The sequence below is a fragment of the Euleptes europaea genome, chromosome 12 (genome assembly GCF_029931775.1).
Source record: "Euleptes europaea isolate rEulEur1 chromosome 12, rEulEur1.hap1, whole genome shotgun sequence".
Classification (NCBI taxonomy): Eukaryota; Metazoa; Chordata; class Lepidosauria; order Squamata; family Sphaerodactylidae; genus Euleptes; species Euleptes europaea.
In genome coordinates, this window is record NC_079323.1 from 60,900,497 (window position 1) to 60,926,992 (window position 26,496).

Consider the following 26,496-nt stretch of genomic DNA (forward strand, 5'->3'; position numbering starts at 1 on the left):
AGGAAACTAAGTATTGAACATATTTCAGCTTCCCCCAAAGTCTCGGGGGGGGGGGGTTTCACAGAAAAAAGGAGATTTTTCCTATGGCTCCAAACTTCCTGGAAATTTTACATCTCTTTTCAGTCATAGATGGTATTTGTTGCCATCCAAAGCTTTAACACTTCAGTGTATATACAGCTTACCTATACATCTGGTTTCCTGCAAACAATATTCTTTAAAAACATAGTGGAAAATAGGGTAAACAGATCTTTTGTATTCAATACCTGACAAAGAATGGCTTCTCCCCCACTATTTCCATATGGTAGCTGAACAACCATCATGTCTTTATCTGTGCTGTCCAAGTAACCGAGAGGCTTCACAGAGCTGAGCTTTTCTTCAGTTTCTCTCTTGAAAACTTTCCCACTAGCTAGAACATTTAGCTTAATCTCATAGTCCTTAGTTTTAGAAAACATCAAGGCCTGTACGGTGTCTGTCAGTTCATCTTTGTTTTTTATTTGTATACCACCAAAACTGAAAGAGGATGAAAGTCCCAGAACCTTCCCACCTTTTGTCATGAAAACCAGAAACTGTTTGGAAACAGAATCTGAAATGGGCTCTGATGCAGCAATGACCAACAGCAGTGCATTGTCAACCCAAGGAACACTCAACACATGTTCCTCTAACAGCTGGTAGACAGTATAAGCATTAATATCAACACATTCCATGATGACTGATTTTACTTCTTCAAATTTGACTTTACCAGGATCAGAACCAACATAAATTAAGATATTAGGAGGTTTCCCAGTAAGATTTACTCTTTTCAGGTGTCCTGCCAGATAACCAACATCTTCAAAATTGCCACTGTAATCATCAGGAAGATCTGGGATATTTTCTGCAGAGGCAAATTTAACTGACTCAATAGTGCTACTCTCAAGTTCCAAGCACTCATGGCAGCTAGAAAGATGTAAATGATGATGTTCCCCACTACCCGTTTCCTTTTCAGACAGATGCTCAAGTTGTTCATGATGCTCATCTGCTTTCTTCAGTTTGCATTTCTGTCCTTGAACTTCTTGATCACCACCTTCTGCACAGTCAATAGCTTCCTCTTCTGGGTTAGCAACTATCTCAAATGTTGACCCTTGAGTTGGCACACCAAGTTGTACATTGTTAGCCTTTGCCTCCTTTTCTGTGCTTTGTGCCAGCTGTTCCAGTTCCTCCAACTCTGACTTCTGTAGGTGTATAGCTAAAACATTTTAAAGTTATTAAACAAAATATACAAAAGTTGCAAGGCTAAATACCTCTACAGCTTAAACCAGTACCCCAATCATAAAAAAACGGTGCAACCATATTTTCAATTCAATAACATTAGCTTCTACAATGCTACAGAGGGGTACAGTTACCAGTGAATCTTCCACATATAATTAAGCACTGGCAAAGCAAACTTCAAGATTGTGTCACTTTGCTAGTAAAATGCAAGTGTCTTAAATTCCATGCAATATTTTTTTAAACTATTATTCATAAAAGAAAATGTCTAGCAGTTAGGTAGAGCACTAGACTGCAGACCTATTAAAGTGGCTCACAACCAGTCGCAAAAGTCAAGATTTACATGTGTTAATTCTGGAGCCTTAGATGTGGTAAGTCAACTGGAGACATTTCAGCGGTTTGATTTTCAGTAGGTATGAGCAGCTACACTTCTTGAGAAGGAATTGCCCCAGTCCAGCACAATTATATGACTATCCTGCTGAATGTCCACTTAAGCAGGACTGAATATGTGGTTTTCAACAATGGACTGAGAAACAGGCATAAAGTGACCAGAGATGTGCTTTCTCATTTGTCTGGCAATACAAATGTGAACACACTCCCCATCTTCTTTTGGAGGTCAATGTGTCCAGCTATTAATTACACTTAAGACCTCACACAAAGATCTCTACATTGAGGCTCCACGCTTCAATATGTCCCACAGTACTACATACATAAGGCCAACTCTAAAATATGCTAGTGAATGCAACTGTAACCCATATAATGAGAGTAGATTTTTCCCTTGCACACTGTCTTGGGGGAGTAGCCATAACTACAGCACTGGACAGACAGGATGGAGTATAGACTTGAATTAATGCTAGACATACCCAAGACCACCACCCTTTTCTAGTCATGCTGCAAACTCCCATTACTTGTAACACTTGTGAAAAACTTTCTACTAGCTACCTATGAGTTAAATCATTTTTTCAGCCCTACCTAACACCATAGTAGTTTTTCATTCATCATGTTCTGAGCCTCAAATTTACTTCCTACTAGATAGAAAGCAAGACACATTGAAACCAATGGTGACCATTCCAATAAATCATGTTTAATCATGAGTACGCTGTGTTGGAAGTTGACAACATATAGTCTTGAGCTGAAGATTAGGGCTGGATTTTAAATTCTCAAACCCATGCACTTCATAAACTAATAAAAATGGAACTGCAATTGACAGGCAGTACATTTGTTTTGTTAAGATTCATATGGCATATAGCACTTCGCTGTAGTTATTTTGATATTTGACACAAAACACTATTGTTATTTGGAAACTTGGTATAAATTTGATTATGCATGATACACTCATAGTAATAAGCTTGTTTAATTGGTAAGGCCAATTGGTCCATGTGCTTCACTATATCGTGATTTTTTTCCACAATCATTACTTTTTGCTTACCATGTACTCTTTTTTCTTGTTAAAAAAGTGCAGCAGAATGGACATTGCCCACTTTCTAGCATGGGTTGCTGCCAAGAGCTATCTGCAGAAGCTACTTTCATGGCAATCTTAAACAATTATACCCTTCTAAGGCCACTGACTAATGGACTTAGAAGGGTGTAACTTTGCTAAGGGCTGCACTATTTGTGTGCCATTGCAGATACAAAATATGTAATGGTAAATTTCTTTGTAATAACACTTACACACAATTTTGTGAGGTACCATTCCATTGTCCATTTGGAGTCTATCTTCCATAAATGCTATCCCAAGGCTACTGAAGTTGTCTATACTGGCTTCAGCAAATAATACGTAAGGTTCTCCAGGTTTAAACGCCAAAGGTGAACAATAATCTGACCACTTCACGAGCTGGGGAAAATATATACAGCATTGTTTACAAGATATAACAAAAAATTGACGTAATCAAAATATTCAAGGACTTTTCCAAAAAATGAGCTGACATTCCTATACCGAAAAATTACAATTCTAGTTTACCAATTGCAGTTGCTACAGAACTGTATCCTCCAGAGCTACAAACCTCAAGGCAGAAATCAGACAATACCTCTAACAACATAACAGAAATTATATCTATTTCTTCCAATGAAATATCAAATAGAAACACTAAACCCTCCCTGGTATATCTGTCTCTTTCCATCAGTGTATTCTGCCAGAGGGTGAAGACTTGTTTGTTTTGGTGTTCCTTTATGATCTCTTCTTCCTGCCCAATGTTTTAACTGCTGGTTTTTATACCTGTGTTATTTGTAGTTTTAAATGACTTTATGATGGGTTTGATAATGTTCTGCTTTTAATTGTTAGCCTCCTTAGTGGCCCTGACTGTGCCAAAAGGCAAGATACAAATTTTGTAAATAAACAAATAAATAATAGTAAATTCCATCTAATCTTAACAAAGGTAAGAATGCAAGTATCTGTATATGACTTAAGACAAGACATAATGCTCTAACAAATTTTCTTATATTATCCCTCATGTAAACAGTTTAACACTGCAATCCTAGAGTTACCTCAGTCTATGCCCACTGAAATCAGTGGGCACGAGCTGAATTAATTCTGCATAAGATTGCACTGATAATGTTTATGCAATATAAGCAATATTTTAAAACAAAAATATATTTTACTACATTACATTTTATTCCATTTTCTTTCTAAAGGGTAGATATCCCTTACACTGAGTGAGATCATTTGTCTATTTAGTTCAGCACTGTCTACCTGAATTTAACAGAAACTTTCCCAGGTCTCAGGCAGAAGCTACTGAGATCCTTTCATGGTATGGCCACTGCTGCTACCACTGAGTAGTGTATATAATCCCTGCTTTTTATTCTCAGCGTGGTGTAGTGGTTAAGAGCGGTGGTTTGGAGCAGTGGACTCTGATCTGGAGAACTGGGTTTGTTTCCTCACTCCTACACATGAAGCCAGCTGGGTGACCTTGGGCAAGTCACTCTCTCTTAGCCCCACTTACCTCACAGGGTGTCTGTTGTGGGGAAGGTGATTGTAAGCCGGTTTGAGTCTCCCTTAAGTAGTAGAGAAAGTCGGCATACAAAAACCAACTCTTCTTCAAGACATTTCTGTGAGATTTGATGAAATGATTGGCTCCAGATAACCCAATGCATTTGACTGTTCTGCAGGGACAGTCTTCCCAATGTAAGTCCAACGTTCTGACCTCTATACCACATCAGGTCTATACAGTTTAATACATAGGCTTCTTAGCAGAAGTGCCTTAAAAAGCTTACCTTATCTGTTGAGCACGTTATAGTCTGTGAACTGCCTGCTTGATTGGAAATACTTTCAGTCAGAAATGCTATATGTTCAGATTCAAATATTTTGTCAGAATAAATAGGAGATGATACAATAAGCAATGTCCATTGGTTTAATTCCTCAAGGGACTGGGGGGAGAAAAACAGTGACATTGCAACAAATGTTGAAAAAACTTTACTTTCCCTTTATCCCAAGAGGTTCGCTCTAGTTACCATAAACAAACACAAAAATCAGATGACACACTTCATACAACTATGTTTTGCCAGCTAATTATCAATTTGTGACAAAGAAATCATTAATGACTTCCCCAACCACAGAGACTCACATCCTATATAAAATACTAAATCATGACCTGCTTGCCTCAATATATGCTGAAACAGCTCCATAGCTGTCAAGGCAATCAGGAAGTCTTGAGTTGCACAACACAGGGAGTTCAGCATAAATGCTGAAATCCCACAAGACCCATAGTTTTGGGGACTAACACCACACTGAAGAACATCACTGAGTAGTTCTCAGTAGACTTCAGTTGATGAACAGAGGTGCCAAGTGTGTGATATAGCTGATGGGCAACCAATTCTTTTGAGTCATAAGTGTAGGACCGATGGGCAATTCACACACAAATTTCACGGACCTTTATGAGTTTTAACTATGTTATCATTCTTTGGCCATTTAGTGAAACATTTTAACAATCGCCTACATCCCATTCAAGTTACCTTCAACTGTAATAACCGGTGCAATCCTAAGAACTTTTTCCTGGAACTAAGCAATGTTGCAACTTGTTTCTGATTAGACCTGTTTAGGATTGCCCCATAGGCGAATGAAGTGAAAAATGCTTAGCATTTCTATCACAACTTCCTCAAGTATTCAAATATTTCAAATACTCTATCCTTACAGTAACCTTGTAAGGTAAGCCAGTATTATATACCACTTGGAGGAGGGGCAACAGAAAGTGAAAGAACAGAGCATTTGCCTAATGCCCCCTAGTGAGTTCTTTTCCTGAGGATTAAACCAGCTATTTCTCCCCCTAGCCTCTTCAACCACACTAGCTCTGAAGATGAACAGTGTGAAGATTCACACAGAAATTCTAGTCTGCTGTATAACCTGGCAAGGTTTTTGCACGTGGAAAGATTGCGTGTCACTTGACACATTATAGCAAAAGAGCAGTTCCATTACTCCCACTCTGGGTCAGCTCTTTCTTTACAGCAATAAGCATTTATGTAACTTGCCAGAAACATTCAGTGAGCTCTGTAACTGTTCTAACCAGTGTTTGGAAATGTCTCCACTCCCAACATATTCAGCCTTAAGATCATACAAATAATAGGGGCAGGGCAGTGTCGTATCAGCAATTAATAGCAGGTCCTAGAAAGAAAGAAGTAGGGATTTTTCATCGCTGCCTTTCCACTCAGGAAAAGCTTGAATTTGGCAAGGCTATTCAGATATTGGGCACTGTGATTCTGAACAAAATAAGGCAGCAAACTTAACTGGAAGAACAGCTCAGAGTTCTGACTTAACATTCCAGCTTTCTTTATACTAAGATCACTTTGCAAGTTCACACGCTTAAAACAGCAAAGTATATGATAAAAACTATAGAAACACAAGCTGGATTGTCCATATCACCTGCAACAGAATTAGGAGGGAGGTTATTACGAACACGTAACATGTCAGGCGACTATATTATTACAAGAAAAATTAAGAGTCCAGTAGCACCTTAAAGACTAACAAAAATATTTTCTGGTAGGGTATGAGCTTTCGTGAGCTGTGGCTCACGAAAGCTCATACCCTGCCAGAAAATATTCTTTAGTCTTTAAGGTGCTACTGGACTCTTGCCCTTTTCTATCCAAATGTGAAGACATTAAACACGAAAGCTCATACCCTGCCAGAAAATATTCTTGTTAGTCTTTTAAGGTGCTCCTGGACTCTTGCCCTTTTCTATCTAAATGGGAAGACATTAAACACGAAAGCTCATACCCTGCCAGAAAATATTCTTGTTAGTCTTTAAGGTGCTACTGGACTCTTGCCCTTTTCTATCTAAATGTGAACACATTAAACACGAAAACTCATACCCTGCCAGGAAATATTTCTGTTAGTCTTTAAGGTGCTCCTGGACTCTTGCCCTTTTCTATCTAAATGTTAAGACATTAAAGACGAAAGCTCATACCCTGCCAGAAAATATTCTTGTTAGTCTTTAAGGTGCTCCTGGACTCTTGCTCTTTTCTATCTAAATGTTAAGACATTAAAGACGAAAGCTCATACCCTGCCAGAAAATATTCTTGTTAGTCTTTAAGGTGCTACTGGACTCTTGCCCTTTTCTACCACTGCAGACAGACGAACACGGCTACCCACTGTGAATTAAGAAAAATTATTTTTTCTTAATAAAATTTTCTTAATTAAAATTAAAAATTAAAAAATTAAATATCTTTCCTTATCCTTCTGCCTCCAGGCTGGGGCGCTGACCCTTTCAATTCCCCCCACCACCCCCTTCCCCCATGCAACAGATTCTCAGTTCCTGGGGAAGGGGAAACCAACCGACTCCCCGCCGCACACGTGCACAAATAGAAGCCTTCCCCCGCCCCGCCCCTTCTGACGTCACGGGCGCAGCCCCCCCTCCCACATCACACCTGCGTTTCACCAGTGAAGAACACCTTGTCCCCCGCCCTGAGGCAGACGCTCTCTCCGGGGAGGCGGGGAGGCTCCTTCCCGCCAGGGGACGGGCGGGGGCGGGGCGGCGTCTGGCCAGGGCAGCCCCCGGCGCCGGGCCCAGAGAAGGTGAAAGAGCAGCGCGTCCGGTGCAGCCGGCGCACCGTGCGACGCACCAGCCCCGCCGAGTAGGTCCCCCAGCGCGCCCAAAGGTACAAGTAGCAAAGCGTGATGAGCATGGCGCGTGCGCAGAGCCCGGGGGAGGGCGGGGCGCCGACGCCGCCGCTCACCCCACCCCCGCGCCAACCGCCGCAGAGGGGGGGGGGAACAAACAGTCGGAACAGCCGCGCCTCTGTCTCCGCTGCGGCTTCCTGATTGGCTGCTCCGGCTCCACCTTCTGCGGAGTTCATTGGATGACAATGCTGCGAATCCGATTGGCCGGTATCGCCTCCTTCTTCCCCCACTCGTCACCATGGGTAACAGGTGAGGTGAAGGAAGCTGTTAGAGGGGGGGGGGGGAAAGGCCTCCTTCAGAAACTGGAAGGGTTGCCCAACAAAGCAAACACAAACTTGCACAAAGGAAATGCAAGCAAAGAATTAGAGATGGGGGGGGGAAAAGATTTTGAGGGACATATTGCTAAACACATTAAGACCAAACAATAAATTCTTTAAGTACATTAGGAGTAGAAAACCAGCTAGGAAAGCGGTTGGACCACTGGATGACAATTGGAGTAAAGCACTGGTTCCCAACCAGGGGTCCATGGACCCCAGGGGTCCACGAGAACTAAATTAAGGTCCGCAAAACAAAGTTATAAACCCATAATAAATTAATATTTTCAATTAAAAGTTCTCTATTATAAAAATATATATTCAAATATTATTCTAAGTTTAATGTTTAACTAACAGTTATGATTAAAGTTTATTTTCAAATTCTCAGAATTTTTATTTTGAACCTTGGGGTCCTTGCACCAAACAAAAAAGTCCTAGTGGTCCCTGGTCAAAAAAAGGTTGGGAACCACTGGAGTAAAGGAACACCGTGTGTGTGTGAAGTGCCGTCAAGTCGCAGCCGACTTATGGAGACCCCTTTTTGGGGTTTTCATGGCAAGAGCCTAGCAGAGGTGGTTTGCCAGGGCTTTCCTCTGCACAGCAACCCTGGACTTCCTTGGTGGTCTCCCATCCAAATACTAACCAGGGCTGAGCCCTGCTTAGCTTCTGAGATCTGACGAGATCAGGCTAGCCTGGGCCATCCAGGTCAGGGCTGTTTGGCGCTTTAGAGGCTAGTAAAATGTTGATTAATGATTTTATTTCAGACGCTTTGGCTTCCCTTAGAGAATTGTGTGAGGCCATTCGGCGTAATGGAGCCACGCTTCGTGCACGTGGTGAAATGAAGGAGAAAATGTCACAAGATTGCTGCATTAGAATTTGTTAATCGGTCCAAGAACTCCCAAGTATTAGCAAGAATTGCGACATGCGACTCACTATAATTATCTTCCATATCGCACACTTTCCACACTTAATGTGTCCTGCCATATCTAGGGTTGCCAGGTGGTTTCAACAAAAATATGTTTTTTTTAATTATTTGTGTTATTTATAGTTCGCCTTTCTCAAGGCAGTAAAGTTACACATAGTAAAACAAAAACTTTACATAGTTTTACATAGTTTACATAATAAAACTTACATAAACGTACACATAGTAAGTCGGTAAAGGTAAAGCTCACCTAATGATGTGATAATTTACTCTTTGTTCTTCCACCGTCCAGTAAGTATTTGGTTCTGCATTGTAAATGTTTATGGAAGTTTGAGATAAAGTAAAAAAAAGGTAAAGGTCCCCTGTGCAAGCACTGGGTCATTCCTGACCCATGGGGTGACATCACATCCCAACGTTTCCAAGGCAGACTTTGTTTGCGGGGTGGTTTGCCAGTGCCTTCCCCAGTCATCTTCCCTTCACCCCCAGCAAGCTGGGTACTCATTTCACCGACCTCGGAAGGATGGAAGGCTGAGTGAACCTTGAGCCGGCTACCTGAAACCGACTTTCGTCGGGATCGAACTCAGGTCGTGAGCAGAGCTTTTTGACTGCAGTACTGCAGCTTCTTTTTTACTAAGCGATAGGGACCCCAAGGCTACATTGTCAGTGGCAAGATTTGTTTCAATCCTTATATCCCTCCAACACTAGATATATGCTGCTCAAGATCAATTGATCAAGGAGCTTCTAAGGGATAAAAGGAAAGTACTGCAGCTTAACACTCTGCGCTACGGGGCTCCTAGTCAATCAGTACAGTCAACAAAATGGGAGCATTCAATAATTAATGCATTAGGATTTTGCTTTATTTATAGTCTGCCTTTCTCTCAGGGACTCAAGATAGATTACACATAGTAAATCAGTACAGCCAACAAAATGGGAACATTCAATAACCAATCCATTAGGATTTAAATTTGGATTTAGGAATCTTCAGAAAGAACTGAAGCATAGCATAAGTATTAACATCCAGCTAGGTAATTTTTTATAGCTCCTTATACCCCTTTATTCTTACCTGTAATGTTCTTCGTAATAAGAAGAATGCAGGTGTGAGCAAATCTGGCAGGAAACTGCCAAAAATTACTTTGTGCTGCTATTAGAGACACCAGACCTCTCTGTTGCCCAGTCTGGTTTAGTCTGCAGGTATTTAAAAGCTGAAGAAGCACCACCTTCAGGGAAATGGTGGTATTGAAAGGAAATAAAACCCTTTCTTGTAAATCAGTTGAAAACAGGGAAAATGAAACCCTTGTGATTTATGGTCAGAACTACTGTTGGGTTTACAAGAAATGATTACTTCACTAGACACTGATGAAATATCTGAGAGTAGCTTTGTGGCAGAGCTTGGATTCATCCCTGCCAGCGTGGCCTGTTTTCTGCTGCAGAGGCTCTCCAGCTCATTCTGGGCACGGCTGTTACCCAAGCCGACAAGAAAAATGAAAGGACAGCTGGAAAGGTCATGTGGCCTTCAGGGAAAGAGTGGAACTAGAAAATCTATGCTACAGCTGCAGACTTTAAAGGGAATCTAGGTGAGAGGAGAAAGAAATGGGGTGGATACAGTTTGCAAACTTGCAAGAGAGACAGAGCTTAGAGACAGCTGTAGCTGGCTGAAGGTGATTGATTGGCTCTACGGAAAGGGTAGGAAGACTCAAGCCCACAGATTATTACCCTTTCTTGCTCGTTCATGTAGGAACAAATGATATTGCCCGGCACAACCCAGAACGTATTAAAAGAAACTACATGGCTCTGGGTGAGAAGGTGAAGGACTTGGGGGCGCAGATTGTGTTTTCCTCAGTTCTGCCTGTTGAAGGTCGTGGATTAGGAAGGGAAAGACGAATACTACAAATTAATGACTGGCTGCGTAGGTGGTGTTGTCAAGAAAGGTTTGGATTTCTGGACCATGGCTTACACTTTCGAGAAGAAGCTCTTCTGTCAGGGAATGGTTTACACCTCACTAGGGTAGGAAAAATGTGTTTGGTGAGAGCCTTGCAAACCTGGTCAGGAGGGCTTTAAACTAAATCCTATGGGGGAGTGAGACAACAATTTAAAGCCTTGTATACTGATAATACCTGGAAACGAGAACAATTAAGATTTGCAGGGAGTGGCATGTATGCAAGGAAACATAAACTCACAGGTAAGTACAGAAACGAAAACCACGGGGCACATAAACCACAGATTCCGATGTTTGTACACTAATTCGCAGAGTATGGGAAACAAGCAGGAAGAACTTGAAGCCCTAATACAGGAAGAGGATTTTCACCTAAATAGGCATTTCTGAAACTTGGTGGGATGTCACTCCTGATTGGAATATTAAGATTGAGGGGTACAACTTGCTTAAAAGGGATAGACTGATAAGGAAGGGGGGAGGAGTAGCACTGTATGTCAAAGATGTGTACACTTGTGAAGAAGTACATGAATCTGAGCATGGTAGTGCAGTTGAGACTCTGGGTAAATATAAAAGGAATAAGAAATAATCATGATATTCTGGTGGGGGTCTGCTATCGACCACCAAACCAGGCAGTGGACTTGGATGGGACGCTCCTAGACCAGATCACAAAGTTCTCAAAGAGACGGGACGTGGTGGTCATGGGAGATTTTAATTACGCGGATATCTGTTGGAAGTCCAACGCTGCTAAAAATGCAAGATCCAATAAATTCCTGACTTGTCTTGCTGACAACTTCCTGTTCCAGAAGGTGGACAGGGAAACAAGGGGATCTGCTATCTTAGACTTGATTCTCACCAACAGGGAAGAACTGGTCGATGAGGTTAAAGTAGTAGGCACCCTGGGTAGTAGGGACCACGTACTCTTGGAATTTACAATCTTGGGGAAAAGAAAACCTGTATGTAGTCAGACATATAGGTTGGACTTTAAAAGAGCAAATTTTAACAAACTTAAACTTATGCTAGGTAGAATCCCATGGTCAGAAATACTGAAGAAGGGAGTTCAAGAAGGGTGGGCGTTTTTTAAAAATGAAATACTGAAGGCGCAATCTCAAACCATTCCTATGAGAAGGAAAAATGGGAGGAGCTTAAAGAGGCCAGGGTGACTCCATAAACAGCTTTTTAAAGAGTTGAGAAATAAAAAAGACTCATTTAGGAAGTGGAAGGAGGGCCTTATAACCAAAGAGGAATATAAACAAATAACTAGTGCTTGTAGGGAGAGTGTTAGGAAAGCTAACGCTCAGTATGAATTTAGGCTAGCAAGAGATGCTAAACGCAACAAAACTTTCCTATGTTAAGAGTAAGAACAAGGACAAGATAAGCCCATTGCGTGGACCGGAAAGTGAAATTGTAACAGGAGATGAAGAGAGGGCAGAACTCCTCAATTCCTACTTTTCCTCAGTCTTTTCTCGTGAGGTAAGTGGTGCTCAACATGGCATAAACAGAACATGTTATACGGGAAGGGATTTGCAGCCTAGAATTGGCATTGGGGTAGTGCACAAACACCTGGTTTCTTTAAATGAAACAAAATCCTCTGGGCCAGATGAATTGCACCCAACGGTACTCAAAGAACTTGCAGATGTAATTTTGGAACCTCTGTCCATTATTTTTGAAAAGTCTTGGCAAACAGGTGAGGTGCCAGAAGATTGGAGGCGGGCAAATGTTGTCCCCATCTTCAAGAAGGGGAAAAAGGACGATCCAGGTAACTACCGACCCATCAGCTTGACTTCTATACCAGGAAAAGTGTTCGAACAAATCATCAAACAGTCAGTCCTTGAGCATTTAGAAAGGATGGATCTGATCACTAAGAGCCAGCACGGATTTCTCAAGAATAAGTCATATTAGACTAATCTTACCTCCTTTTTTGAGAAAGTTACTACCTTGCTGGATCAGCGGAATGCTGTAGACATAGTTTATCTAGATTTCAGTAAGGCTTTTTATAAGGTTCCACATAGTATTCTAGTTGACAAATTGGGAAAATGTGGGTTAGATCCTATTATTGTTAGGTGGATCTGCAACTGGTTGACAGTTCGTACCCAGAGTGCTAGTTAATGGTTCCTCATGCACTTGGAGAGAAGTGACTAGTGGAGTTCCTCAGGGATCTGTGCTGGGCCCTGTGTTGTTCAACATCTTTATAAATGATTTGGATGAAGGAATAGAGGGGATGCTTATTAAATTTGCAGATGATACTAAATTGGGAGGGGCAGCAAATACAGTAGAAGACAGAGCCAAGATGCAGGATGATCTTGACAGGCTGGAGAAATGGGCAAGAACTAATAAAATGCACTTCAACAAAGACTAATGTAAAGTTCTGCATTTAGGTAGGAAAAATCAAATGCATAATTATAGGATGGGGGAGACTTGTTTGAGCAGTAGTGTGTGCGAAAAGGATCTTGGGGTCAGTAGACCAAACACTGAACATGAGTCAGCAGTGTGATGCTGTAACTAAAAAGGCAAATGCAGTCTTGGGCTGCATCAACAGAAGTATAGTGTCCAGATCACGCGAAGTGATGGTATCGCTTTACTCCGCTCTGGTTAGACCTCAGCTAGAGTACTGTGTTCAGTTTTGGGCACCACAATTTAAGAAAGATGTAGACAAGCTGGAATGTGTCCAGAGGAGGGCAACAAAGATGGTGAGGGGTCTGGAGACCAAGTTCAATGAGGAAAGGTTGAAGGAGCTGGGTATGTTTAGCCTGCAGAGGAGAAGACAGAGAGGGGATATGATAACTATCTTCAAGTACTTGAAGGGCTGTCATATAGAGGAGGGTGCTGAGTTGTTTTCTGTTGCCCAAGTAGGTGGGACCAGAACCAACGGGTTGAAATTAAATCAAAAATGTTTCCATCTAGACCACTGGTTCCCAACCAGGGGTCCATGTACCCCCAGGGGTCCGCGAGAACTAAATTAAGGTCCGCGAAACAAAGTTATAAACCCATAATAAATTAATATTTTCAATTAAAAGTTCTCTATTATAAAATATATATATTAAAATATAATTCTAAGTTTAATGTTTAACTAACAGTTATGATTAAAGTTTATTTTCAAATTCCCGAAATTTTTATTTTGAACCTTGGGGTCCCTGCACCGAACAAAAAAGTCCTAGTGGTCCCTGGTCAAAAAAAGGTTGGGAACCACTGGTCTAGACATTAGGAAGAATTTTCTAACAGAGTGGTTCCTCAGTGGTCCCTTTCAGAGGCAGGAGGTAGTGGTCCACTGACAGGTGTGGGGGAAGGGTTGCCCGATGCACAGGGACATGAGGCATAGGATTTGGAAGATGGAGCCAGGGAAGGACAGGGACCTCAGTGGGCTGCCTTGCTATGGTCTCCAGGGAAATGATCTCTGCAGTCTGGAGATCACAGGGGATCTCCAGGTCACACCGGGAGACTCCCTTCCATCCCATAGTCCCTTTAAGGGGCTGGGAGGAGAACACCTACTTATCTGCCTAGTCCTGCCCCTCTCCTTCCTGGGCTGGTTCAGCTTTCATGCTCTGTCCCTGATTGTCTGCGGGTGTCTTGTCTGTTACCTGCTTGGCAAGATTGGTAACAACAATTTTTTTAAAAGAATCCTCCTTTTCCTCTCTGGTCACTGTGGATGTTTCCCCACAGGGAATGGACCTGTGGTGCTGTCATTGCTCTGCAGCAGCCATCACAGGCCTCACAATTGCACTGCCCCCTTGTTATTTATTGACAGTCCTAAATAGAGTTTTTAAATTGTAACCTCTTATGTGTTTTTATCACAGTTGTTTTACTCATTGTTTCTATTGTTTTTCCTTTCCCTTTTATTTCAGGCTCATCTGACCAGAGGTCTTGAGCACAACGTGCATGGGATAAAATACTTTTAACATTATAAATTATTAAAATGTACAACAGAAGTGACTTTAAATTCTTAAAATGCTTGAAAGACATTAAAATTTAAATCACAATGACCAAAAATTGAATTACTTTACAAGCAGTTAACTACAACAATAATAATATCGCTAGTTAACAATAGTTTAACCTTGTCGTGCCTTTAAGGAAACTGTTACCAGATATTTCGCAACACATTTGGTTATTTCTGGGTCAACATCACCCAACAGAAATGCGACCACCGAAGAGTCAGCAGGAAGATGATGTCTTGATAAAATGGGTGCAATCCAGGTGGCCCTGGGTATAGCCCATAGACCACAGAATAACTGAAGGTGATCTATTGTCTCAGTTGCTCCTGATGCACAGACACATAGCCTATCTGAAAATAGGGTTTTATCAAACTGACCGCTCAATTCAGCTGTTGGAAGCACATTCAGTCTGGCGAGCATAAAAACTCGCCTATGGCTGGGATTTGTGAGGAATTTTAAGTATGAAGGGAGGGTGGTAGGTGGAGAAATTCCTAGAGCAGTGGAGCACACTCGCCTTGCCCTGCTCAGTGTACTCACTCAATCAAGGTCTGCCACCCTTGTGCTAAGTAGCTTCATTGCTTCCTGAATACCCATGTTACTAATGTTTGTGAGGGAGAGACCTAGGGTTTCAATCCTACTATCCACACATCCATTCACTTCTTTAGATGTAGAAACCCACCCTGGGTATTTGGCGCTGCAAAAAAGGCCTTCATTCTCAGTTTAAAAGTGGCAGCCCAAGCCCTGGACTCAAATGAGCGCTGCGCAAGCTCCACCCTGAGAGCAGTTCCTGCCACACAATTGGGCACCCCAGCCAGCTTCTGTAAGAACTGAAGAAGTGTGTTATCCAAGTTCTCAGTGACTCTGCTTATCCACACACCTGCCCCAAACAAGACCTGGGGGATTATTTTAGTATTGAATGCCTCCAAGGCTGCAGGTATGCATTGACCACCTTTTGAGTGGAAAAACCTTAGAAGTGCATTTACGCTTATCTTGGCCACTTCAGTTACTGAACGGACATGGGGTTTCCAATTGAAATAATAATTGAACATAAGCCCCAGATATTTAAAACTTTGCACCTGCCCAATTTCCCCTCCCTTGAGATTCTAAACTTTCTGTCCCATTCAGGATCTAGAAAAAAACATCACTTTAGATTTATCATAATTTACTGATAGGTTTTCCCAGGAGCAGTAATCAACAAACACATTTAGAGCTCTGCGGAGTCCAACTTTGGTTCTTGATAATAAGGCTGTGTCGACTGCATAAAGCTGTACCAAAGTTTTATGGCCAGCCAATATAGGTGTGTGGAAAGATGGTTTTTGTAAATAAGGGATCATATCATTTAGATAAAGGTTGAATAGTGGGGCTAATCAGCAACCTTGTTTGACTCCTTTTAACAAGGGAATCGATTTAGTTATTTGGCCTTCCAATCCACATCGGACTTGTGCTGTTGGACTTTCATACAGTTTAGAGATCAACCACGGGAGCTGATATTGATATATCAGCAAGTTTGCGCCAGAGACGGGATTTTGGGACAGAATCAAAGGCAGCCCTAAGATCCATAAATGCTACATAGAGTAGCCCTCCTGGTTGGGAAATATACTTATCTGCTAAGTAATAAAGCGTAAGTCAGTGATCCAAAACTGAAACGCCCTTCCTAAATCCTGCTTGTTCAGGGTACAAAACAGATTCAGTATCAATCCAATTCCGGACTGGCAGCGCCTGGATGCCAGCCTATTTGCCCCCGTGCCAGTGTAGGTGCCACCTTATTCCGTGATAGGGTGGCACTTATGCCGGCCCGGGGTCATGCCGGCTCCTAAGGAGCTTTGCCCTGCCCTTCAGGAGTGGGCTCTTTGAATCCAAACAAATGGCACCCAGTTATGAGAATTTAAGAATAGTGCGACTGAGCCTGCGCCACTTGACATGTGAACTATCCAGGACAGGAAGCAGACGTTTATACATTTTATTTAAAATGTAGACTTCATATGCATTGAGAATATTGTTTGGTGAAATACATTAAATGTATTCGTATTTTGTTTTTAATAACCTTTTTATTTATATTATAAGCGGCATTCAGTTCTGCAAGGGAGAAAAAGTCTAAAATGTTTTAAATAAACAATTTTAAATAAATGCTCACAGTACTTGACAATTTTTGAAATTGTTTTATTTTTAAATAAAGCATATTAAAGCACAATATTGTTTTAGCTCCCCTTTGGGCAAAACAAACCCAAAGTGACATTTCTGAAAAAATTATTGTAATAAAAATTCGAGTGTAGTAGAATACAGTCTTCTGTTAACAGTAAAGCAAGTGATGGTAAACAATTAAACATCAAGTGTAGTGAACAATTATGTATTTAGACTTTCTCAACACTGAGGGACATATCTGAAACATATGGGAAGTAAACAGGTCTTGTTTACAAGGAACTATATATGGAGCATTATAGCCTGAACAGGCTGTGTATGCCAAGGATCACAGCATGGCACCTGATAAGCAACTCCTGTTAACTCTCTGGTTGGAGCCATAACTCAATGACAGAGCACCCACTATGCAGTCAGATGGCCTCAGCTTCAATCAGCATCTCCAGTTAAAAGGATCAGGTAGGAGGTGATCTGAAAGACCTGAGACTGAAGAGCTCCCGCCAGCTGTAGCAGACAACACTGACCATGATAGTCCCCATTCTAAATTCCAATGGGACTGCAGGGCCAAAATCCTAAAGAAATACATGATACAGCATGAGAGATTCTGACTGGGGCACAGATGATACTGCCTGAATTTTTACGATATATACATGTGGGAAAACAGCATGGGCACACAATGAACAGTACCTGGTTCATGCTATAGTGTGCACTGAAAGAGGCTTTGAGCTTGTGTTTTGCCACTTATATGCAAAATAAATATTTTAGCACTTCACCATCCGAGCTTTGACTTCAGGAATATAAAATTTTTCCCCATCCATTTTTTAAAAGGTATTCCCTTACATCAGTTCCGATTGCAAACTGCTCTGCCAGTCAGGAAAAACATTCTGTTTACTTCACTAATGGGAATATCCCTTAATGCAGGAATAGCTTCTTTTTGTGGTTTCTTCGGTTTCTGATTTCTTGCATAGTGGTCTGTAGAAAATGCAAAACCATAAGTCATCTCTTTAGTTTAAGACAACAATTTTACAATGAAGTAAATATGCTGTTTCCAGCATACATTCCCAAAATTCCTGAAATTCTTAAATCCAAACTGTATCTTGAGCTTCCACTGTGCTGATTTTGCATAACAGTTTGGCCATACAAATGTTAAGAGAATAAGCACCAAATTATACATTCAGAAGCAAGAGGTGACATCATCCTTTTGTAGCTGTACCACTTCTCGATGCAAATGAAGACAGCACAATTGAATGTTTCATGTCCAAAACTTCCTCTTTGTCAAACAATCAACCTATCTTAGCCATCTTTTATATGAAATTAATTTTCTACATGGAAAAAGGTCCCTCCCCCTTTTAAGTGGGTAGGTAGCTTTAGTGCTTCATCCCACATAAAACACATCTTTTAAGATTTTTTTTAGAAATATCCTCTTTTTGGAAGACAGTGTGCTTCATTTCAATGGGCTTAGACTGGAGTAACTCTGCATAGGATTGCACTGCAAATTGAGAAGCAGGACTCTCAATGACTGCTCTGTTGAAGAATCAGGCCTTTAAACACCTCTGTAAGGTCCACCAATTAGGATAGGGTATTTCATTAATACCCTGGCTTTCTCCCCAGCGGGAACCTGAAGAATCGTGTAGATTCTCCTCTCCTCCATTTTATCCTTACACCAACCCAGTGAGGTAGGTTAGGCTAAAAGCATGAGAATGGCTGAAGTCATCCAGAAGCTTGCATGGCAGCTGGGAGCTTGGGTCTCCCAGATCCTAATCCAACACCCTAACTATGACACCACATCTGTATTTCAAGCAGCATAGTCCCAGGAGAAAGATGCACAAAATAGGAAAGATAACAGACCACCGTCTGTTGGTAGAATACAGACACTCAAGTTAACACAGTGGAAAACATTTTGTCATTGGTGTGCACAGCAGCATGTTAAACACAAGCAGCTGGTTACAAATGCAAATCATTACAACTATAACTGGCAAAGCTTAACGCAGTCTTGGGAAATATATCAGGCTCATGACACTTTTTTAAATGGTCAGCCTATAGATATAGATAGTGGAAGTGGAGGAAATTTAAGAAAAGGAAGTAGAGGGAACTGGAGCAGGGGTTGTAATTTTTATGACCACTGCAATTTCAGCTTATGATCACACCCCCGACAAATGAAATTGAATGCTTATATAGACTAGTATATTTAACTAATCCTTTAAGTCAGTTTCAGGTAGCCGGCTCCAGGTTGACTCAGCCTTCCATCCTTCCGAGGTCGGTGAAATGAGTACCCAGCTTGCTGGGGGTGAAGGGAAGATGACTGGGGAAGGCACTGGCAAACCACCCTGCAAACAAAGTCTGCCAAGAAAACATCGGAATGTGACGTCACCCCATGGGTCAGGAATGACCCGGTGCTTGCACAGGGGACCTTTACCTTTTTTTTACTTTATGTCAAACTTCCATAAACATTTACAATGCAGAACCAAGTACTTACTGGACAGTGGAAGAACAAAGAGTAAATTATCTCATCATTAGGTTACCTGTAATTGTATGTGTGGAGTTCAATGGAGCAGTACTCATCATATTAATTCCAAAGAGAAGTACATAGCCTATTCCCACACTAACTGAAAGGTATGCAGGCAAAGCAACAGCCCAGAACCTGCAAGATTATAACCATTTTAGGTACTGTTACACACATGCAATTATCCAGTAAAAACATTTTCAATCCCTAAATTAAACAAGTTACAGAAAAGGACAACTGAAATGATAGCAGAGTTGGAGCAAGTTTCCTATAAGGAATGACTAACAACACTTGGGTTTCTTTAAGTTTAGATAAACTATGATAAAAAGGAGACACACTATATTTATAACATTATGAAAAAGTTATAGATGGTATGAAAATAGCAGACAGATTTTTCCTTGCAATGCTAAAACCTAGGGCCCCAATGAAATTAATTGGCTTTTGGGTTTAGAATGAATAAAAGAAAATACCATATTTTTCGCTCCATAGGACACACTTTTTTCCTCCTCAAAAGTGAGGGGAAATGTCTGTGCGTCTTATGGAGAGAATGTGTGTGAATCTAGCCCCCGGGGAGAAGGGCAAAGCTGCGAGAGGCCCTGGGAGCCACGGCCGACCCCCGGCCACGGCAGCCCAGCGCAGAGCCGGCGCGCCCTGGGAGCCGCCTAGGAAGCCGCCAGCCAGCTGGGGGGGGGAGGCCCCTCCCAGCAGCTGCCCAGTGCAGAGGGAGCCCGGCGCGGAGCCCATGCACCCTGGGAGCCGGCTTTAAAGCCGCCAGCCAGCTGGGGGGCGGGAGGCCCCTCCCAGCCGCCCAGTGCAGCCTCGCGACCGGGAAGCGCTGGGGGGAGGTTAAACTCCTCTGCGCTGCCATCCCAGGCAGCGCAGAGCACTTTCAAGACTGCCCCGCCCAGCTTCTAGGGACTCCCTGGAAGCCCGGTGGGGGGTATTTAAACTCCTCCGCGCTGCCATCCCAGGCAGCGCAGAGCACTTTCAAGACCCCCCCCCCGCCTGCCTTTTCCCACCTTTAAAGACCACCCCGCCCGGTTTCCTTGGAGTCCCAGGAAATTGGGCAGGGTGGTCTTTAAACAGCTCCGTGCAGTTTAAACCCCACCGCCCCCCTTCCCGGGACTCCCGGGAAGGGGGCAGTGGGTCTTTAAACTGCTCTGCGCTGCCTGGGCAGGCAGCGCAGAGCAGTTTAACCTCCTCCCGCACTTCCCAGTCCCGAGGCTCAGCTGTTGGGCGGAGCCTCAGGACTCGGAAGCGCGGGGGGAGAGGGGAGGTTAAACTGCTCTGCGCTGCCTGGAAGCCGGGCGGGGGGGGGGGTCTTGAAAGTTCTCCATGCTGCCATCCCAGGCAGCGCAGAGCAGTTTAAAGACACCCCCTCCGCCAGGGTTCCAGGGACTCCCTGGAAGCCGGGCGGGGGGGGGGGGTCTTGAAAGTGCTCTGCGCTGCCTGGGATGGCAGCGCGTTTAAAGCCCCCCCGCCGGGCTTCCAGGGAGTCCCTAGAAACCGGGCGGGGGGGGTCTTGAAAGTGCTCTGCGCTGCCTGAGTCCCTAGAAGCCGGGGGGGGGGGGTCTTGAAAGTGCTCTGCGCTGCCTGGGATGGCAGCGCGGAGTTTAAAGACCACCCCCACCGGGCTTCCAGGGGCAGTACACCATTTGATTCAGAATATATTTTTTCTTGTTTTCCTCCTCTAAAAACTAGGTGCGTCTTATGGAGCGAAAAATACGGTAATATTTCTGTCACACATTATTTCTGTCAACTATGCATAGCTTAACTTGCAGTAGTCATTGTAACAGGATGTAACAATATCCACTAGCTTAAATGGCTTTAAAAGAAAGGGTTTCCCATTAACCACAATAGCTAAATGGAACCTCAGTGCAACAGGGAAGAGGTGATGCCTGTTTTAGGGTTTCTGGATACATTTGGCTGGACTTTCTTGGAAACAGGATGCTGGACTAGATCCTTTAATATACCAGGGCTCTTAAATAAGGTCATGTTGAAAATAAGGAGTGTGTGGAGTGCCATCAAGTCGCAACTGACTTACGGCAACCCCAGCAAGGGGCTTGAAGAAAAATGTTTACATTCCTGTTTATTCCTTTTTCTGTGTTCTATTAGTATAAGTAAACCCAATTAATTAAATTAGAAGTGTCTATTTTATGTTATGAAATTTGAACCTGCTCTGCTTTATTCCTTGCATAAATTAAGTGTCTACCACACTGGTAACATCATTGGGAGAACAGTTTCTACCTACTTTTGAGGCCAGTACGTTAATCCCAATGAGAATAGCCAGGATTCAGGTATGTAGGCCCAAACAAGGTATAGAACTACACAAGAAAAAACAAAAGAAGAAAAGTTAGGTACAATGGTGAATATATTGTCGAAGGCTTTCATGGTCAGAGTTCATTGGTTCTTGTAGGCTATCCGGGCTGTGTGACCGTGGTCTTGATATTTTCTTTCCTGACGTTTCGCCAGCAGCTGTGGCAGGCATCTTCAGAGGAGTAACACTGAAGGACAGTGTCTCTCACACATTATTTCTGTCCTTCAGAGAGACACTGTCCTTCAGTGTTACTCCTCTGAAGATGCCTGCCACAGCTGCTGGCGAAACGTCAGGAAAGAAAATGGTGAATATGATTTCATGACAAAGTATTTATTATTCTAGACTGCAAGGAGCCAAGCATTTATTTAACCTGACTGTCCTTGACTCAACACTGACAATGCATTCCTAAGGAGAGTTACTCCAGTCTAAGGCCATTCATTTCAATGGGTTTAGACTGGAGTAAATCTCCTTAGGAATGCACTGTATGGCTCTCAAAAAAGCTTGCTTCTCTACCGGTGGTGTGCCTGTGATATGCTCCTTCTTAATATTAACATTTAACCCACTGAATGCTGGATATAGTTCCCCTTCTAATATTAATTAAAATATTTCTGTAGTGTTTTTAAAAAAATCAGCGAACTGATATGCAAACAAAAGATTCAAAAAGTGGCCCAAGTCAGAATTTTCCTATACAATTTAGGAATTCTCATCTTATGAATATTTAAATGGAAGCAAGTTCCACTTAGGCCTGGTTTCCATATGCAGAAAAATGACATGGTATAATGAGCTGTACTACTGCACGTAGGGAAGACTTGCATTTTTAATGCTCCCCCCATATAAAAACTCCTTGTAAATTTAAAAATAGCATAATTAGGCTCGAGGCTTCACAAGCTATGTTAGTTTTCTACTAACAGGGAATCATTAATGTGTGTGTGTTAAGTGCCATAGGGGAATTTAAAAAAATGGTCCCTCACCCACAGTGCACAGTAAAAACCAATCTACCACTTTAGTACTCTGGCACTTCATACTGCAACATGTATATGGGAGAGTTTTTGATTATTTACTTATAGTCTGCCTTTCTCACTGATACTCAAGGTAGATTACACAGTATAAATTAATACAATCAACAGGATGGGATATCCAATACGCAATATAATAGGACTAGGATTGCAGAAATCAGAAACCTGAGATAAAGCTGAAACAAAGTATTAACATGACACGTAGAAATTACATAGTCAGATAATACACCCAGCAACAGATAGTACATACATTAGCCCAGTCACTTTCCTTTCTTTAAAACATCTTTCTGAACCATTCTGCTATAATATAGCCTTATTACCTGTGTAAGAAGGCCCTCCTGACTAACTCAATTTTGCATAGTTTGCAGAATGCCAGGAGAATGGGAGCCTTCTTCATCAGGCCATTCAAAAAGGCGGGTGTTGCAACAGAGAACGCATGTGTAGGGGCAGTTGTTGCTCTTGTCCATTTGCAGGGTGGAATCTGTAGAAGGCCCTGTTCAGATGAGCAATTTATTCTCCCAAGTATGCTTACGAATGTGACTGTACCCCACTTATGGGTGCTTTCACACATGCTGCATAGTGTACTTTCAATCCCCTTTAGCAATCAGTTGTAAATGGTTTTTGCCATTTCACAGGGTAAAATCCAGTTGCAAAGTGGACTGAAAGTACATTATTCAGCGTGTGTGAAAATACCCTGACAGGCCATGATCCCTAAGAATTTGTTTTTGTTTCTGCTCTTCACCACCATGCTGAGTTAAAAATCTCAGTAGTTTGAAAAGTAATTACTCATATTCTAGGGTAGAAGGTGGTATAATATTGAATGCAACACATAATGAAGGCAGGGCACTCATGAGAAACCTCTTGTGTGGCAATCAAGGATTGTGATGGACTGCAGCTGCCACACTGGAATGAATATTGGACTTACTGGGGTATTCAGTAATTAAATATACTCACTAAAGACAAACTGGGAGCCTAAGTAAAGAACAAAGCCATATATAGCTCTTTCAGGCAATGGTGCTGGCGAGTTTTCAACCATGCTGGCAACTTCTTTTTATCTTGGGGAAAAGAACAACAATACAAGATTAGTAACCAGACAGGTGGAATGTGAGCTTACTCCTAGCTGCATCCAGGGCAACACAAATTATAAATTCATATATTTCAGTGGATTACCCACATTTGTTTACTGCAAAAAACCCCAAACAGGATTATAGTAGCACTGTGAAGATTTTATTCCAGGTTAAGTTTTTCTGCATTAGCCCCCCCTTAGCAAATGCAGTGTAGCGGGCAGACATTTATCTTTGAAGTATGAAACAAACAAACATCAAGGTCAAAGAAATCTAGGGTAAATCTAATTAGGTAAAATTCAAATATTCTCAGGGAAGTACTGAGACCATTCACAATAGCAGTTACGGGCCATTTCTCTATTTATGCTAGAATCAAATTTTGTTAGTCTTTAAGGACTCCTGTTTATTTTTTTCAAGTATTATAGACACCAGTAAGACAACCCTAAAAGAATCAGCATGTGGACAATCATACTCCATGAACTATTAGGGGATTACAAACTTGGTGATACTCCCAAGCTCTTTTATCAATCCTTTGAATTTTGAAACATTTTTTTGAATCGGTTGTAGTTTCTTCCTATGCCCTCAATTCCCCCATCCCCCTTCTGGCTGAACAGCTATTAATGCATTACCATCAAATGGGGAAGACTGACCAAAACCACATGCCTATCAGATGTTCTCTAGGACTGCTTTCACACCACCTTAAGTAAACAGACAATCAGACAGTAGATACTTAAAACAGCGTGCTAGAATCCGCTGGAATACTATATATCTACACATCCTTCCTACTCTTGCCAGAGCTCCTGCTCCCAACCTACATCCTTCCTTGAAAACTAACCATCCTAGCAACCAGTCGCATGAGCGAGGTTTTGATAGTTGCTCGAAAAATCTGGCAGCCCGCATGAGCAGTGTTGTGACAAACCGGGGGTTCGGGGGGGGGGAGAGAGACCCAAAGACCATTGCTTCAAGGACCAGTTATTTATTTGGAACAGCTGTGACCCAGAGGCCCTAATGGGCAGAAATCTCTGCGTCCCGATTGTACTGAAGGAGAGATATTTATCCAGATTCAAGATATGACAACCCATCAACATTCAGGGTAAAGTTGATAGCACTGCAGACATAGAGGCGGCAGTAAAGTAACAGTTTCACCCAGTTCTTGTTATGGTTTACTGTAACCCTCTGTGACTCTTGCCCCAGTTACTAGCACACAGACACACAGAGATATCCTGCCCAGCAACAAGCTATTCCCTTGCTGTCCTAATACATTTACAGAAAGGAAAAGAGATTATTACAAATTGCTAAATCAGTGGATCTTCCATAGTCAGGGAAAGTCTACCTTGCTGTCTCAGCCGTTTATACGCATGTGTGTTAGATAACAGCCCACTATAGACACCCCCCCCCGGTGATGCTTGAACCACAGAATTAGAGAAAAATAAATCCTAGCACACCTTATTAGCACTGCCGGTTGAAAACTAAACTCGTTTTCCAGGATTTTAAACTGGGGCCTAACGCGACGCCATTCTGGAGCCACAGAAAATCACGGTTAACGGCGGCTGTCCACTTTGACCTGTCGCTCAGGCAACGTGCCGCTCTAGCCTCCTTCCGTCTCTATGGCAGAACTGGGAGAGGGAGGAAGGAAGGAAGAGATCAGCTCCGAAGAAAGGCGCCATCCGGTTTTCGGAGTGGGGTGACGTCGGCACAGCGAGTGGCCAATGAGGAGGCAGAGCAGGGCGGAGGGCGGGTTGGCAGACGTGGTCGCGCGGCTGTGGCGGCCGTGAGGAGAGGTGAGGCGGCGGAGGCGCGGGAGCGGAGGAGCTGCGCGAGGGCCCGGTGAGAGGAGACGTTGGCGCGCGCGAACGAGCGAGCGAGCGGCGGTTGGGCGCCGCCGTGGTCTGGCCTCCCCCCCCCCCGTCCCGCACTAAGCGCGAGCTCTTTCCTCGCTTCTGCTGACTCCGGGGCTGGAGGCCTCCCGCCTCTTTCCGGTAGTGCGCAAGAGGCCTCTAACCTGCCATAGGGTTACCAACCTCCAGGTGGAGGCTGGAGATATATTGGAATCACGACCCCCCCCCCGCAGACTTTTATATATATCCACCTTCCAAAGCAGCCATTTTCTCCAAGAGAAGTGGAACAGATGGTTTTAAATAAAATATATACATATATATACATATGTATATAAAATATATACATATATACATATGTATATAAAATGTATTATATATATATATACACACACACACACACACACACATATAAAATTTTTAAAGCAACGATTTTCTCCAAGAGAAGAGGAACATATGGTTTTAAATTATATATATATATATATAGCTTCCAAAGCAGCGATTTTCTCCAAGAGAAGTGGAACAGATGGTTTTAAATAAAATATATACATATATATACATATATACATATGTATATAAAATATATACATATATATATATATACATATATACATATGTATATAATATATATATATATATATACACACACACACACACACACACACACACATACATATATATACACACACACATATAAAATTTTTAAAACCATCTGTTCCACTTCTCTTGGAGAAAATCGCTGCTTTGGAAGCTATATATATATATATATATATATATATACATATATATATATATATATATAATTTAAAACCATCTGTTCCTCTTCTCTTGGAGAAAATCGCTGCTTTGGAAGGTGGACCGAATGGCCTTGTGCTCTACCAAGGTCTCTCGCCTCCCTAAACTCCGCTCACCCAGGCATTGCCGAACCCGGAGTTGGCAACCCTATGGGCGACAACGCCCGGTCGCTTTAGCCTCCTTTCTTCCCTGTTCCAACCAGGATTCAGCCAGGATTGAACGCACGGCCGTTCTTCCCTGTTCCAGCCAGGATTCAGCCAGGATCGAATGCATGGACGTGAGGCTAAAGCGACCATGCGTTGTCGCCCTATGACTGGCAGCGCCTGCAGTGCTGAATCCGAAAGGGGTGGTCGTGTTAGCCCGCTGCAGGGAAACAGTCCAAGGGTCTCG

General features: G+C 42.5%; 2 protein-coding genes across 2 annotated transcripts in view; both read right to left on the reverse strand.

Annotated features, from left to right (window-relative positions):
- The window catches only part of HLCS (holocarboxylase synthetase), a 124,376-nt gene extending 117,216 nt beyond the window's left edge, over positions 1 to 7,160 (reverse strand). Inside the window, exons 1-4 of the mRNA XM_056858566.1 lie at positions 7,096 to 7,160; positions 4,453 to 4,605; positions 2,914 to 3,076; positions 264 to 1,222 (exon numbers count right to left, since the gene is read on the reverse strand). Coding sequence (XP_056714544.1) covers positions 264 to 1,222; positions 2,914 to 2,965 — 1,011 coding nt within the window. The 5' untranslated portion in view covers positions 2,966 to 3,076; positions 4,453 to 4,605; positions 7,096 to 7,160. The remainder of the gene's footprint in view (positions 1 to 263; positions 1,223 to 2,913; positions 3,077 to 4,452; positions 4,606 to 7,095) is intronic.
- A 10,245-nt stretch (positions 7,161 to 17,405) lies between these two features.
- PIGP (phosphatidylinositol glycan anchor biosynthesis class P) lies at positions 17,406 to 23,484 on the reverse strand. The gene is made up of 4 exons (XM_056858565.1): positions 23,367 to 23,484; positions 21,331 to 21,403; positions 19,099 to 19,217; positions 17,406 to 17,548 (listed from the first exon to the last, which is right to left on the reverse strand). The coding sequence occupies exons 1-4, from the start codon at positions 23,446 to 23,448 to the stop codon at positions 17,418 to 17,420; spliced, it is 405 nt and encodes a 134-aa protein (XP_056714543.1). The 5' UTR covers positions 23,449 to 23,484; the 3' UTR covers positions 17,406 to 17,417.
- Positions 23,485 to 26,496: the final 3,012 nt, after the last annotated feature.

Coding starts and splice junctions, on each gene's coding strand:
- PIGP (XM_056858565.1), bottom strand. CDS start 23,448: ATGGTTGAAAACTCGCCAGCACCATTGCCTGAAAGAGCTATATATGGC. Junction 19,218..21,330: donor TTAACGTACTGGCCTCAAAA/GTAGGTAGAAAC, acceptor ATAATCTTGCAG/GTTCTGGGCTGTTGCTTTGC. Junction 17,549..19,098: donor CTCCACACATACAATTACAG/GTAACCTAATGA, acceptor CATTTTCTACAG/ACCACTATGCAAGAAATCAG.